This window comes from Schistocerca serialis, chromosome 7 (genome assembly GCF_023864345.2).
Source record: "Schistocerca serialis cubense isolate TAMUIC-IGC-003099 chromosome 7, iqSchSeri2.2, whole genome shotgun sequence".
Classification (NCBI taxonomy): Eukaryota; Metazoa; Arthropoda; class Insecta; order Orthoptera; family Acrididae; genus Schistocerca; species Schistocerca serialis.
Window position 1 is genome coordinate 152,062,471 of NC_064644.1, and position 17,416 is coordinate 152,079,886.

A 17,416-nucleotide genomic window follows, 5' to 3' on the forward strand; every position below is an offset into this window, starting at 1 on the left:
CTGTTTGATCCCCTCCCCCAAATCAACCAGCCTACCGACAAGTATCCTGAATATTGCACCATAATTCAGCCGTGTTACGATCTCGGTGATAATGTGCCATGCACAGTTTAGGCGCTACAGTCTTTAACCGCGCGACCGCTACGGTCTCAGGTTCGAATCCTGCCTCGGTCATAGGTGTGTGTGATGTCCTTAGTTTAGTTAGGTTTAAAGTAGTTCTAAGTCTTGGAGACTGATGACCTCAGATGTTAAGCCCCATATTAAAATAAATAAATAAATAAATAAATAAATATGTGCCATGCTGCAGTTTCATTTTGACTGAATTCGAACGGTAGCCGTTACTGATTTATAATACCACGATTCATTGGTGTAGCTAACGGCCTTGCTGCAGTGGTACCACCGGTTCCCGTCAAATCACCGAAGATAGGCTCTGTCGGGCTTGGATGGGTGACCATCCGGTCCACGGAGGGCTATTGGCAAGCCTGCTGCTCTCAGACCTTGTGAGGAAAATTGAGGAGCTACTTGACTGAGAAGTAGCGTATCCGGTCTCGTAAACGGACATACGGCTGGGAGAGTGTAGTGCTGACCACATGCCCCTCCTTATCCGCATCCAGTGGCGCCTATGGGCTCAGGATGACTTGGAGGCCTGTCGGTACCATTGGGCCTTTCAAGGCCTGATCAGATGGAGTTTAGTTAGTTTATAGTTCAGTGGTGCAACATTCTTGTGTTGACAGTGCAACTTATCGAGCTAGACAGCTATTTACAGTATTTCCCAATAATTGCAGGCCGGTGGCTGTGAGGCTGCATGAGGATCCTCCTTTGGTTCCTTCATTGATGAGTTATGACTACGTGAGCTCTCCATCGCGCTCTTCAGGAGCAGCCCAGATGGGTTGTATTGCCCCCTGAAAATTATTGGGGAAAAGCAGTAACTCCCACTGTCTTTCTACCAGCACGCTCCTTCAGAGGCTTCTACTGTAAAACAGTTCTTCTGTGGCACGTATGAAATAGAATTAGTGTCATTCCAACTGACTGTAAAGAAGGGAAACATGCTCTGTAGACTACTAGAAAAATTTTGGAATGTGCTCTTCAAAAACATATAAATTGATCACGTCCTTCACTCCAGTTTTTTTGTGTAATAATTCAGCAGAATTCTCTCCTCGCTGTTGATATTCAGACCCCGCACATGCCAATGTTTTACAAACTTATGGGGAAGTTACAGTTTATGTCAGAAAACAAATCATTTAATCGCTCCTAATCAAGTGGATTCTGCTTAATATAAAGTTCATCTCCAGTTTCTTAGTCTGAAGAGAATCCATCGGCCAAGAGTTAATATACGTTGACGTAGGACATCAAACACTTTATAAGGCTTAGATTTCTCCAGCAACTCGGCAAACCCTTAACAGTGTGAAAAGTAGAAATCCTCTAAGTTCACACGATTTACGAAGTAGAGCATAGGCTAGAACAGTGATGGCATCATTGTATGAGAACTCACATCTGGCTGTCGAGGGGTGCAGTTTGCACATGCAGACAAGACTGCAGACGTAACACTCTCCCTCAGTCCACCTCTGGCTGTCTCCTCTTCGAGCACACTGTGGTCCAACTGACCAACTAAATCTCTCGCACCGTTCCCATTTCAATCTAATACTATGGCTTTATAATATTTTTAACATACAGAGATCTTTTTAAGGGCGAAGCCGAGCGAAAAGGATCACAGTAGTAGGCAAAATAAAGGCATAGCATATGCGAGTGGAGGCTTTCTCGGCGAATTTCATATATGAAGTCTCCACGGGTTGTCAGCTGAGTAGCATCGTCGTCTCGTAGCAATGTTTCGATGGAATGCGTCTCCGTCATCTTCAGGAGAAAGTGTCGGGATATCGTCGTTCGCGGGTTTATATCTCTGCTGGACCGCCCTCCGCTCCTCGCGGCTGGCCAATCACGCGCCCGCGGAATTGCCCAATGCGCCTGGATCGGCTGGTGGTGGGGGGGACGCGTGCGCGGAGTTCGAGTCCCGGCCTCCGTCTCTGTCTGCTCCGTCCACGGCCCATAGTGGAACGGAACGTTCTTCTCTGATTTTCCTGATTGCAGGCTCCCAGACTGTGCTGAGACGGTAGCCACTGTCGCAGTTGATTAGGTTGTCGTGTAACCGTATTTCTATGGACTCTTTTATTACTGAGTCCCAAAATCCGTTTGTACTGCGTATTTCCTTTGTGTCCTCGAAATCGAAAGTGTACTTCTCTTCAATAATATGTTCCGCCACAGCAGATTTGTTGGTCTGACCGAAGCGTACATTCGTAATGTGTTCACTGTGGCGCTGTGAGATGCAACGCTGCGTCTGTCCTATATATTTCATCCCACATTCGAATCCGATCTTGTACACACCTGGTGCCGTCAGACCTAGTGGATCCTTGGTTGAACCGAGAAGACCTTTGATTCATCCTGCTGCGCGGAAAACGGTCTTCACTGTATGTTTCTTGAGAATTCTCGTGATCTAGGAAGTAGGAGTACCCGCGTATGGCAAGAACGCACAGCCCATTGCTTCGTCTTCATGCGGTCTCTCTTCTCTCTTCTTGTGGTTGGTCTTCAGAGCTCTCCTTATTTGTGTCTCACTGTATCCATTTTTCTTGAAGGTGTCCTTTAGGTGTTGAAATTCTCCTGGCAAACTTTCCTTCTGTTCTCTTCTATCTCCATGATAAATTTGATATTCCCATGTATGCTGAATATCCTGATCACAAGAAACATGGACGGCACGCTGGGATACGCGGTGTATAGAAAGAAAACACACATGGACCTCTATCTTAACGCCATAGCTGCCACCACCCTGCGCAACACAATGCTGTACTCAACGGCTTAGTGCACAGGGCCAGGTCCATCTGCAACAAGGAAAGTTTGCCAGGAGAATTGCAACACCTAAGGGACACCTTCAAAAAAAAATGGATACACTGAGACACAAATAAGGAGAGCTCTGAAGACTGACCACAAGACGAGAGAAGAGAGACCGCATGAAGACGAAGCAATGAGCTGTGCGTTCTTGCCATACGCGGGTACTCCGATGTCCAAGATCCGAGATATCTCAGGAAACATAAAGTGAAGACCGTTTTCCGCGGAGCAGGAAGAATCAAAGGCCTTCTCGATTCAACCAATGATCCACTAGGTCTGGCGGCACCAGGTGTGTACAAGATCGGATGTGAATGTAGGATGCAATATATAGGACAGACTCAGCGTTGCATCTCACAGCGCCACAGTGAACACATTACGAATGTACGCTTGGGTCAGACCAACAAATCTGCTGTGGCGGAACATAGTATTGACGAGAAGCACATCTTCGATCTCGAGGACACAAAGGAAATATGCAGTACAAACGGATTTTGGGACTCAGTAATAAAAGCATCCATAGAAATATGGTTACACGACAACCTAATCAACTGCGACAGTGGCCACCGTCTCAGCACAGCCTGGGAGCCTGCAATCAGGAAAATCAGAGAAACCGTTCTGTTCCACGAAGGGCCGCGGACGGAGCAGACAGAGACGGAGGCCGGGACTCGAACTCCGCGCACGCGTCCCCCCCACCACCACCGCCAGCCGATCCAGGCGCATCGGGCGATTCCGCGGGCGCGTGACTGGTCGGCCGCGGGAAGCGGAGGGCGGTCCAGCAGAGATATAAGCCTGCGAACGACGTAATGCCGAAACTTCGCCTGAAGATGATGGAGACACATTCTATCGAAACGTTGCTACGAGTCGACGATGCTATTCGGCTGACAACCCGTGACAACTTCATATTTAAAAAGGTATAGCAACTTATTAAAGAGGTGGTTTAGTCGGCTGTGGCCTCTGAAAGAGCTCCCTAGGATTTCGTTTCTACTAAAGTAATAACTTTACGTGCTCAAAAACCACACGCCCCTACGAACTACTATAACATACGCCATACGAAAACATCTATACTGGGTATTAGTTGATCTAAACTTCATCAAACTGGTATTTCTAAATGAGCCCAGAGAATATTTGCTGCGTGTGACACACACATTACTGCTGGGTTACAGCTCTCTAACGCTATTCCTTGTCGGCCATAACAGCATTGATGAAACGCTAATATTTCTAAACGTATTTGATTAATTTTGGACATTATTTCCAAAACAATTTTTCTTGGTATGCTCTGGGAACTGACCATATTATATTTTTTGCGCAAGAATTATTATGTGGGTCAAAAATTAGTGACGTCGTCATTGCACTTTCGTCTCTGTGTGTCTAAATCTGGTGGCGAAAAGAAGAAAGATGCACCTTCTTCCCCACATGGCATTCACCAAGATTCTTGACATAATTATATTATGTTCAGGTTTTCCATTTTAATGTCGAAACTGTTGTTTCCTGCCCACTCGTTGAATGTGGGGTGCCTAGGAAACTTCTTTCTCGGATGGCTTGACACAATCAAATCGTATTAATAAATTCTATTACACAATAGTTAACTTATTGATATATGGAAGTGTCGCAAGCAATGGGCGACAGATAAATAAGAACTCTCTTCGGTATATACAACTCCTGACACAAGCGAAGCAACACAGATCCTAAGTCGCTGCTGTATCGTTCGTAGAACGGCTAGTGTTCAACTCGGCTGTGGCCAGGTGGAGCGACGTTTATGTTCTCTTCGCCTAGAGGCCGCCGTTGTCTCAGTGTCGTCCTAGAGATGGGTCGGTTATTGTGACATTGGCAGATGCCGTCTCACAGCCCTCTTTGCTTTAACGTTTTTGACCGTCGTGACGGCACTAGACGTTACCCTGGAACAGAAACTGGTCGGAGAGCAATTAAATTGTTCAGCTGCTAGTGGTGATTACGTCAATATTTCCGTTACTTTTACGTGTGTACATCAATAATCTTCTATCTGAAACACTATCACGAGCCAAGATTGATCTTTTGGCAAATAATACGAACAGTATAGAATCCGTGGTCTAGGGATCGAGGCATGTGATGCCGGGACAGTAGCTCAGGGTGTTCCGTCAGAGGGATAGCTGCCCTCTGTAATAAAAGAGAAAAACTACGTGAATGGATTAACGATGAACTTGAACACAGGTCTTGGTACGTCCGCCTCGAAAAAATACATCGACCAATATCGAACAAAATGAGATAAAAAAGTGAAAAAGTGATAGAGTCCTTGAGTAGTAATCAAAATGTCCTCGGTCCCTAGTTCGAAACCCGTCACTGCTTAAACTTTGATTCACAATCAACATTGGATGCCGAAGGTTGCCGGCATAAGAAGTCACCCCCATTCTGCCAGCGGTCTTTTCAGAGAGAGCGAAAGAGTGGTCAGAGGTTCAGGAGACTCTCTTGTCCTGGGGGTGGCAAACTGCCCCTAAAGGAGGAAGAATCAGCAATGATCTATGACATGAGGATGCAGAAGGCAATGGAAACCACTCTGTTAAACACACGTAACAAGTATCCATAGGACATGTGTTCTATAATTTAAAATGTGATATGGCCAAAGATTCCGGAATAGTCCGCGGTCGATATCCGGGAGGGGACTGCCAAGGAGTAGGTGATCATGAATAAAGATTCAATAATCAACGAAAAGATAACGTTCTACGAGTCGGGAAGTGGAATGTCAGAAGCTTAAACGTAGGAGGGAAACTAGAAAATCTGAAAAGTGAAATGCAGAGCCTCAATCTAGATATAGTAGGAATCAGTGAAGTGAAATGGGAAGATGACAAAGATTTCTGGTCATATATGTGTAGAGTGGTATCAACAGCATCAGAAAATGGTATAACAGGAGTAAGATTAGTTATGAATAGAAAGGTAAGGCAAAGGGTGTGTTATAGTGAACAGTTCAGTGATAATGTTGTTCTTATCAGAATAGACACCAAACCAACGATAATTCGCAAGCTGAGGATGAAGAGGAAGAGAAGACATACGAGGACACTGAAAGGGTAATACAGTACGTAAAGTGAGATGAAAATGTAATAGACTGGAGTGCAGTTGTAGGGGAAGGAGTAGAAGAAAAGGTTACAGGATAATGTGGGCCTGGGACAAGGAATGAGGGAAGGGAAAGACTAATTCAGTTCTGTAATATATTTCAGGTTGTAGTAGCAAATATTTTGTTCAAGAATCACAAGAGGAGAAGTATACTAGGAAAATGCCAGGTGATAGAGAAAGATTTCAGTTAGATGATTTCAGTAGATTTCGGTGGTCAACAGATATTCCGAAATCAGATACTGGAATGTAAGGCGTAGGTACAAAGAAGGTAACTGCGAAGAAAACATGGGCAACAGAAGAAATACTTCAGTTGAACGATGAAAGAAGGAAGCACAAAAATGTTCGTGGGAACTGAGGAGTACAGAAATACAAGTCGCTGAGGAATGAAATAAATACAAACTGCAGGGAAGATAAGACGAAATGGCTGCACGAAAAATGTGAAGAAATCGAAAAAGGGATGATTGTCAGAAGGACAGACTCTGCATACAGGAAAGTAAAAATAACCTTAGGTGACATTAATAGAAAGGGTGGTAACGTTAAGAGAGCAACGGGAATTCCCCTGTTTAATGTAAAGGAGTGAGCCGATAGGAGGAAGCAATATATTGAAAGCCTTTATGAGGAGGAAAATTTATCTACTGTGATAAAAGAAGAGACAGGAGTCGATTTATAAAAGGTAGGGGATCCAGTGTTAGAATCAGAATTTAAAAGAGTTTTGGAGGACTTAAGATCAAATTAGGCAAAAGGGATAGAAAACATTCCATCCGAACTTCTAAAATCATTGGGATGAGGCAATAATATGACCATTCAAGGTAGTGTGTATAATGTATAAGTCTGGCGGTAATTCAGATGTTGCAGCTGATAAGGGTGAGAGGTTGCAGGGCCCTCTCACTTCTGATATGGTGCTATGCCATTTCATATTCTTAGGGAAAATGATCTTTATTGCAGTTTGACTTCATACATCATGATGAAATGGTGGGCAGTAGTTAACGCACTTGCTTGAGTGCTCTAGGGAAGGAATAGGGTGCCTATTTAAACCACTGCAGTAAAAGTACGGCGACGGTGGGCCGAGGGAAGCGCGTTTTTTATGCGGAACCTAGGTGGAAACATTTCCGGACGGCCGAGTTCCGCCGTCTCAGTGTGACTACACGTTGGTGAGCGCCTGTCGGTAGCCAGCCACGTCCAGGTAGACTCAATAGTGCCGAGAAGTCGCCGCTGCAATAGCCAAAGCATTGTAGACTGGCAATAAAGCAGAGGATGGGCCCTTGTGAGGCAGGAAGCCGGCAAGACAACTGTGAGCGTTCTGCGAATTTCTGTGGGACAGATCACTGGGACCCAGACGTCCAGACCCTGTTAAAAAACATATTTGTGAAAGCATGAGGCTTTTAGCGAGTTTCTGGCCGTTCTTTGGAAACTTCTAAGTGGACGCTTCAGGGGAGATAACAAGCTTTTTATGGAGGGGGTGTGCTTCCATCCTGGTCATGTTGTTGGCAAAAGACACGGCATAAACGCGTGGAAAAGAGGCCGCGAAGCTGAATCTTTTTTCCCTTACTCCTAATTAACTTTAAAGTCTCTGATTGGTCATATCGGTGTATGCAGAGCAAGGGGCGCTCTCGGAGCTTCAAATGCCGTGCTCCAGCTCACGATTGGCTTGTGCTAAAGTGGGGGAACTCTAAGATGTAAATGGGCTTTTGCTACCGAGCTGAGGAGGAAAGTGGACAGAAAGAGAAGATCAATGTTGTACTGGCACTTGACTAGTAAGGAACTGCAGGACTCTACCTAAACAGTGAGACTTGTGTCCTTTGCTAGTGTGCCACATAGAGCCTGTTCCAGTCACCTTATGAGCCATCGGAGGTACTGCTTCTAGCATCATGCACACAAATAGTGATGAGTGGTTGTACTTATTTGTCTTGAGTTGGCAGTCTAAACATTTGACATATTCCGTCATGCATAGTCATGGCACAGAGTCAAATTGGTTTCGCAGACCAGCAAACGGGTCCACCTACACACTAGATTCCACCGGGGTTCCACAGGCTCATAGGGAAGTACCTGTGTTCCAAATTACCAAACGCGAGCCTGCATACTTGCATTTTTCGGGCGCGCGTCATTAACAACAGATTGCGCCCGTCCATGGCTTCAGTCGCCAAACGCATCGTGGTGTAACGCCCTGACCAGCAGAAGGGTAAAGTTGTCACTGCTTTGGCGTAGGGCTCGAATATAAGTTTCTCAGCAACCTGTTTTTGGGAATCAAAATTTTCTTTGTTTTAAATAGTATAGATGCTTGATGGTGTCGTAGTTTTTGTGCCATAACCTGGATTCACGTGTATGAAGACAGATAAAGCTATTAGTGTTCCTGTTGGTGTCGTGTGTCTATACCAATATTTTCATAAAGATCTTTGAAAGGAAAGCATAGGAAACTGTGTCATTGCAAATAAATTTCCAGGAAGAGATTGAAAGGCGTTCACGAGAAATTAGTGAATGAAATTACTGTATTATTTTAGAGTTAACGATTTTCACGTGTTGGATTGATATTCGTAGTAAAAACTGGAGAACGAGTAATTTTCTCGGCATCTAGCACACATTATAAATGCCGCATTTTTAAAGTTACCTGTTTGTTTCAACGTTTCTGTAGAAAAACAAACTCGGTTTCCATTCATTAACGGTTCTCTCTCTTCACACAATTGGTAGCATACCACGCCAGATATTGGCGAGGATAGCTTGTGGTGAATAATGGAAGGTATTTTTATGTGTTTTTCTTGGGATTTGATTTCTTTTCCGCCACAGAGGAAATAAAAGCGGGTCTGAATATTTTCACATTTTCACGTGACCATATAGACACCGCAGGGCTCCAATATCGAAATGAATTTCGGAGGAATCACTTGAGTACTACACGACTGCGCTCCTTTTCCATCTCGAATAATCTCGTTGTATGGTTGTGGATGTGTTTGTCCTCCCCACAAGTTCATTAACAGAGGATATATGCTCTCCTGAACGTAGGGTTTCATTACATTAGTCAAAAGCTTTGTTGTATAAGGCTGGTGTAAGTTTCTCAGTCTTTGCTGGAATAATCACGTCATTCCTATAGTTTGTATTTTACTGCGTACTCGTCCACGGTTTTTTTAATCGTCGGTCCAAAAGAGTCTGTGCTATTTTGCAGGCATACATAGAATGGTGGCAATAATTTTCTAAGTATGGTTATGGTACAATGCGCTGTATGCAAGTGGTTCATTTAGTTCACATCCTGATGTTCCATGCGGATCACTTTAGCCCCTTAATTGATTAGGATTCGGTTGTAAATTGACTGGCAGGAGAACATACGAATGTAAGTATTGTATCATAGTAGATGTTAAAAGGGGTATATGCACTGACGTCGACGAATGACATTTCTCGACCTATCCGGTACCTGTTTGATTGGAAGTTATAATTACAGTTCCTTCTTGGAAACTTATTTGCAGAATCCTTGTGGACTCTGTAAGTACAATCCCTTCTTGGATATTCATTTGTAATCCCAGATTTTCCTGGTCCTGGTTTTATGCAAATATTAATAAATACAGTACATTGAGCATTATTTCGGTTTATTTGAAAACAAAGAAAAAAGAAGAATTGTGTCTCCTAGAGGAAATCGGACTTACAATCTTCGGATTAACGTTCTTGAATCTTTCCGCACCGCCAACTGCTGACTGGGACCTTCGGTAAGACAAATCGCTATCCTCCCGCCCGGCTCCTGCCAAAATCACCACCTGGAACTGGCACTTCTGTAAATTTCACTTCTGGACAATCCGTGCATGTAGCGTAAATTTGGAAGAAATCGGTAATGACGAGTGGTAAAAAATCAATGCATTTCGCAAGTTTATCTACGGCATATAAGCCGACTTCCGAACTTTCCTTTTCGTGATACTGCCTGTACTGGACAGGTAAGATTCGATACTCCAGATTATAATATTTTGCTTTTCGTGTCGTTTCCGGATAATTCCTCGTAATATTTGCGTATTTTCGAAGATCTGTGACTACCGTAAAACACTCACTACATCGTCAATTATAAACACAATTTGTGCTTTTAAGAAGCTTATGGCAACTGTATCCCCGCTCAGATATAGCCGTTCCCCAATTTCATAGTCTTTTTCAGTGTACATTTACGCAAATAAACGTATATCGGTATATTTCAGATTTTTTATAAATTGTGAGTGTTTTGCCTAACTTATTTCGTTGTGTCTATCCCCAGGGGATCACATTGTCCACCATAGATCCCATGTTAGTGAAAGCGTTTGCCAAATAAAAATTTTTGTGTGATGTTTCTTTAGTCATTTTTGTTGTCTTGTGATGCTAATGATCTATAAATCTGTTGTCATTTAGATCACAACTTGTCTTTGTGTTCTGATTAATATTACCTTGCCATTTTATTTAAGTTCCGATTCTGAAAGAGAGTAGCAAGCTTGGAACGGAATCAAGACTAAAGACACGTTCACTGGATTTGTTGGCATGGTAAAAGCATGAGACAATCCAAAACGGTGAAAAATGTTTGAAATTCTGAGAAAAATATGGGTAAGCTATAGAGATAAATTGGTAATATACAACATATACAAGAGCCAAGGGGGAGTAATAAGGGTGGACAATCAAGAACGATGTGCTCGGATTAAAAAGGGTGTAAGACAGAGATGTAGTCTTTCACTCCTACCGTTCAATCTGCACAATGATAAAGCAATGATGGATATAATAGAAAGGTTCAGGAGTGGAATCAAAATACAGAGTGAAAGGATATCTGTGATACGACTCGCTGATGACATTGCTAGCCTGAGAGAAAGTGAAGAAGAATTACATAATCTGCTGAATGGGATGAACAATGTAATGAGTACGGAATATGGATTGAGATGAAATCGAGGGAAGACAAAAGTAATGAGAAGTAGCAGAAAAGAGATCTGCGATAAACTTAACATCAGGATTGTTGGTCACGAAGTAGATGAACTTAAGGAATTCTGTTACCTAGGTACCAAAATAGCAACGGACAGAGAAAGGAGGACATCGAAAGCAGATTAACAATGGCAAAAAAGACATTCCCTGCAAAGAGAAGTCTACTAGTACCAAACATAGGTCTTAATATGAGGAAGAAATTTCTGTGAATGTACGTCTGGAGTAAAGCATTCTGTGTTAGCGAAACATAGACCGTGGTAAAAGCGGAAGAGAAAAGAATCGAAGCATTTGAGATGTAGTGATACAGACGAACATTGATAATTAGGTGGACTGAGGAAGTCAGGAATGAGGAGGTTCTGCTCAGAGTTGGAAAGGAATATGTGGAAGACACTGAGAAGGAGAAGGGGTAGGACTATACGACATACGTTAAGATATCAGGGAATGACATCCATGGTACTAGAGGAAGCTGTAGCGGGCAAAAACTGTAGAGGAAGGTAGAGATTTGAGTACACCTACCAAATAATTGAGGACCGAAGTTACAAGTGGTAGTCGAAGATGAAGATGTTGGCTCAGGACAGGAATTCGTGTCGGACCATATCAAACATCAAAAGCAGTCAGAATACTGATGACCCCAAAAAAAAAAAATTAACATTTCAATGGACGGCAAACGAAGTAAAAGTTTAGGAAGAGCATTCACTGGAATATTTGTGGATATTAATAAAATGAGATATTGCCAGTTCTAATTTTAATAGACATTGTAAAGCGATACTATGTTACTGCTACCTTGTCCATGGTTCACCACCCCCCATCCCCCTGTTTATATCTATAAAATGGCGACAAGCATACAGAGGAGGTTTACATCGCTAAATTTTCTGGATTAAAAATTGATTTCATTTGGAGGAGCATAAATGAGAACTACTCCTTATTTGAAATGTGTCTGTTTTCAGATATGTGTGATTCTTTTTCTGACTGGTTTCATACGGCTAGCCAGGAATTCCTCGCCTGTGCCAACTTTTTCGTCTCAGAGTCACGCTTGCATACTACGTCCATAATTATTTGCTGGGTATTATCCAATCTCGGTCTTCCTCTAAAGTTTTTACCCTCTACAGCTCCCTTCCTCTAGTACCATGGACGCTATTTCGTGACATAACAGACGTCTACCATGCTGTCTCTTCTTTTTGTCAGTGTTTTCCGTATATTCTTTGACACTCTGAATCTCCGTAGTACCTTTTCATTCCTTACTGTATCAGTCCACCAAATTTTCTGCATTCTTCCGCAACATCACATCTCGAATGCTTCGATTCCCTTCTGTTCCGGTTTTCTGAAAGTCTATGTTTCGATATAATACACTTCTGTGCTCCAAATTTAAATGCTCAGAAATTTGTGCTTCAAATTAAGACCTATGTTTGCTACTACATATTAGACTTCTGTTGGCCAAGAATGCCCTTTTCGCCACTTCTAGTATGCCTTTTATATCCTCGCTGCCCCAACCATCACTTGTTATTCTGCTGTTTAGGTAACAGAATTCCTTAAATTCATCTACTTCCTAATCACCAATCTTGATGTAAAGCTTCTCGCTATTCTTATTTCTGCTGCTTCTCATTGCTACCGTCTTTTTTCGATTTACTCTCAGTCCATATTCTGTACTCGTTAGACTGTTCATTCCACTCACTATATTCTGTAATTCTTCTTCATTTTCACTGAGGATACCAATGTCACATCAGTAAATCGTGTCATTGATATCCTTTCACTTTGAAACTTTCTTTTATTTCCTTAATTGCTTCTTCGCTGTATACTTTGAGCAGTAGCGGTGAAATGCTACACCCCTGTCGTACACCCTTTTTAATCCGAGCACTTCATTCTTCGTCTCTCACTCTCATTGTTCCCTCTAGGTTCTTGGTACATATTGTGTATTACTCGCCTGTCCCTAAAGCGTTTACCTCAATTTTTCTCAGAATTTCGAACAGCTTGCACCATTTTACCATTTTACATCATCCAGTGCTTTTTCCAAGACGACAAGTTCTATGAATGTGTCTTGTTTTTTTTTTTTAATCTTGTGTTCATTATCAACCGCAACGTCAGAATTGCGTCTGTAATCGGTAAAGTTTCCAGTTCTTAGGAACTTTTTGGCATATAAACGGATATTTGCTGTTGTTAGTACTGGATTCTGAAATATCCGAGAGAATTCCGTTTTCACTCCATTAAAAACCAACGCATGTTCTCTGAAGTCGTCATTCTTCTCGATTAAATTGAAAGAAATTAAAAATTAAAATAGTGTCACGTCATCACAAGAAGGAACTATAATTAGGTGTTATACAAATATGTCAATTATTTCTTAAAAATTAATCGAGACTTTAAGACCAATCTGTATAACTGTAATACCAAGGGACGCCCAATAGAAAGCTTTTTTATAAGATTTTACAGTTGTAGATGTATAAGATCAATAATGCGTTGCGTTGGAACCAAGCGACCTGAACCATGTTCTGGGCAGTAGAGACACTTGAGAGGGGGTGGGTCTGTTTGCACAGTAATTTGTGTGCAAAGGCGAGCTTAGCGCAGCGGGCAGTTGGGCCCTTTGTCCCCGCTCCTGCAGACAGCAGGTGGCTGGTCGTGTGTACGCCGTTTATTATTCCAGCTCCTACCCAGCACAATCTGCTTCCGTAGGGCCTACGCAAACGCTCTCACAGAACTAAGCTCTGAGCTATTACATACATCGTGTCCATTATCGGCCACCAGTACTCCGTACATTATTAGCCAGGGGCTCATAAACTGTACTACTGTATGTCAACACACTTGCATCTAAGTTTACATTTTGTCAACAAACTTTTGACAGTTACTACAAGATATGCTGTACGAGGTGCATTCAAGTTCTAAGGCCTCCGATTTTTTTTCTAATTAACTACTCACCCGAAATCGATGAAAGTGGCGTTACTTCTCGACGTAATCGCCCTGAAGACGTACACATTTTTCACAACGCTGACGCCATGATTCCATGGCAGCGGCGAAGGCTTCTTTAGGAGTGTGTTTTGACCACTGGAAATTCGCTGAGGCAATAGCAGCACGGCTGGTGAATGTGCGGCCACGGAGAGTGTCTTTCATTGTTGGAAAAAGCCAAAAGTCACTAGGAGCCTGGTCAGGTGAGTAGGGAGCATGAGGAATCACTTCAAAGTTTTTATCACGAAGAAACTGTTGCGTAACGTTAGCTTGATGTGCGGGTGCATTGGCTTGGTGAAACAGCACGCGCGCAGCCCTTCCCAGACGTTTCTGTTGCAGTGCAGGAAGGAATTTGTTCTTCAAAACATTTTCGTAGGATGCACCTGTTACCGTAGTGCCCTTTGGAACGCAATGGGTAAGGATTACGCCCTCGCTGTCCAAGAACATGGACACCATCATTTTTTCGGCACTGGCGGTTACCCGAAATTTTTTTGGTGGCGGTGAATCTGTGTGCTTCCATTGAGCTGACTGGCGCATTGTTTCTGGATTGAAAAATGGCATCCACGTCTCATCCATTGTCACAACTGACGAAAAGAAAGTCCCATTCACGCTGTCGTTGCGCGTCAACATTGCTTGGCAACATGCCATACGGGCAGCCATGTGGTCGTCCGTCAGCATTCGTGGCACCCACCTGGATGACATTTTTCGCATTTTCAGGTCGTCACGCAGGATTGTGTGCACAGAAACAACAGAAATGGAGGCGATCTGTTCAACAGTCATTAGGCGATCCCCCAAAACAATTCTCTCCACTTTCTCGATCATGTCATCAGACCGGCTTGTGCGAGCCCGAGGTTGTTTCGGTTTGTTGTCACACGATGTTCTGCCTTCATTAAACTGTTGCACCCATGAACGCACTTTCGACAAATCCATAACTCCATCACCACATGTCTCCTTCAACTGTCGATGAATTTCAATTGGTTTCACACCACCCAAATTCAGAAAACGAATGATTGCATGCTGTTCAAGTAAGGAAAACGTCACCATTTTAAGTATTTCAAACAGTTCTCATTTTCGCCACTGGCGGTAAAATTCCATCTGCTGTACTGTGCTGCCATCTCTGGGACGTATTGACAATGAACGCGGCCTCATTTCAAAACAATGTGCATGTTTCTATCTCTTTCAAGTCCGGAGAAAAAAAATCGGAGGCCATAGAACTTGAATGCACCTCGTAAATATTTTCGTCGTCGTGATTACATCACCTTCCCAATACTTTCGTCCTTTATTCAATGGAATTAAACAGCACTCACCTACTTCGCTTTATACTTAGTTTCCAATTAGAAAGGGTAAACTACAACACCATCTGCGCTAAATTTTCTCTTTGTTTTTTTTTTTTTTTTTATCTTTGCGATCTTTTTCAGCCAACGATTTCTCACTAAAGTGGTTGTTGGACAGCAACTTTCTGTTTGCAGTGGCTACAGATCCTCGCACTACATCGCCGTTCCCTTTCAATGCGACAGAAAACGGAATGTCAGATGAATGAAAAGAATGCCAAATTCTGGGTCAACTTGAATGTGTTATATCAGATATTCCCCAAAGCTATTGCAAGAAATGTTTAAAGTTCAGATGTATTATGTCAGATCTAAAGTGTGATTCGGGCATTAACAAGCTGAACAGAAAATTTATCTCTGCTTCATTTTCTCTTATGCTTCACTGAAACATTTCACTGTCGCAAAAAACACTGAGCTGCAGCATCCATGAAAATTATCAAAAAGGAATGTGTGTATGCACGATCCACACCTCCTCCTAAGTCATGGAACAGATTTGAACCAGTCTTGGTAAAAATATCCCTTACTGTCAGATAACCATCGCAGTGGGTGTAAGAACCACCTACCAATTACAATTCAGCAGCTATGACGTCATAAATAATAGTATGTATAAAAAACGGCCACATCATTATTGTTTGTATTGTCATTGTTATTACTATTATTATTATTATTATTACCACGATCACTATTAGTGGCATTAGCACAACAGTAGTACAAATACTGCTAGTATTAACACTTTTCAATATTAATCGACTATCTGCTCTTGTAAATAATTTGTTTAACGAACTGTTTCGTAGAATAGAAGTCGCCGGCCTTGAAAGAAATTACTTAGAGGAGCTGCCGAACGGTCGTTATTCAAGATACTAATGGCTGCGTGTCTACTTCAACAAGCAAGTATTAACTTTATTAGCTCATAATCAATATTACAAACCCACACTGTCATTATGTTGTTATTGTGGTCTTCAGTCCTGAGACTGGTTTGATGCAGCTCTCCATGCTGCTCTATCCTGTGCAAGCTCCTTCATCTCCAAGTACCTCCTGCAACATACATCCTTTTGAATCTGCTTAGTGTATTCATCTCTTGGTGTCCCACTACGATTTTTATCCTCCACGCTGCCCTCCAGTACTAAATTCGTGATCCCTTGCTGCCTCAGAACATGTCCTACTAACCGATCCCTTCTTCTTGTCAAGTTGTGCCACAAACTCCTCCTCTCCCCAATTCTCTTCAATACCTCCTCATTAGTTATGTGAGCTACCCATCTAATCTTCAGCATTCTTTTGTAGCACCGCATTTTGAAAGCTTCTATTCTCTTCTTGTCTAAACTATTTACCATCCATGTTTCAGTTCCATACATGGCTACTCTTCATACAAACACCTTCAGAAACGACTTCCTGACACTTAAATCAATACTCGATGTTAACAAATTTTTCTTCTTCAGAAACGCTTTCCTTGCCATTGCCAGTCTACATTTTATATCCTCTCTACTTCGACCACCATCAGTTATTTTGCTCCCCAAATACCAAAACACCTTTATTACTTTAAGTGTCTCATTTCCTAACTAATTCCCTCAGCATCCCCAGACTTAATTCGACTACTTTCCATTATCCTCGTTTTGATTTTGTTTATGTTCATCTTATACCCTCCTTTCAAGACACTGTCCATTCCGTTCAACTGCTCTTCCAGGTCCTTTGCTGTCTCTGACAGAATTGCAATGTCATCGACGAATCTCATGGACAATTATACCTATTCCTAATTTTTCATTTGTTTCCTTTACTGCTTGCTCAATATACAGATTGAATAGCATCGGGGAGAGGGTACAACAGTGTCTCACTCCCTTCCCAACCACTGCTTCCCTTTCATACCCCTCGATTTTTATAACTGCCATCTGCTTTCTGTACAAATTGTAAATAGCCTTACGCTCCCTGTGTTTTACCCCTGCCACCTTTAGAATTTGAAAGAGAGTATTCCAGTCAACATTGTCAGAAGCTTTCTCTATGTCTACAAATGTTAGAAACGTAGGTTTGCCTTTCCTTAATCAATCTTCTAAGATAAGTCGTAGAGTTAGTATTGCCTCACGTGTTCGAACATTTCTAAGGAATCCAAACTAATCTTCCCCGAGGTCGGCTTCTACCAGTTTTTCCATTCGTCTGTAAGGAATTCGCTTTAGTATTTTGCAGGTGTGACCTATTAAACTGATAGTTCGGTAATTTTCACATCTGACAACACCTGCTTTCTTTGGGATTGGGATTATTATATTCTTCTTGAAGTCTGTGGGAATTTCGCCTGTCTCATACAT

At 42.4% G+C, this 17,416-nt stretch overlaps 1 protein-coding gene across 1 annotated transcript in view; it reads right to left on the reverse strand.

The window, feature by feature from the left end:
• Nucleotides 1-842: 842 nt before the first annotated feature.
• Nucleotides 843-17,416, reverse strand: part of LOC126412940 (arylalkylamine N-acetyltransferase-like 2) — a 184,406-nt gene continuing 167,832 nt past the window's right edge. The window contains exon 4 of the mRNA XM_050082832.1: nt 843-899. Within this exon, the coding sequence (XP_049938789.1) occupies nt 843-899 (57 nt within the window). The remainder of the gene's footprint in view (nt 900-17,416) is intronic.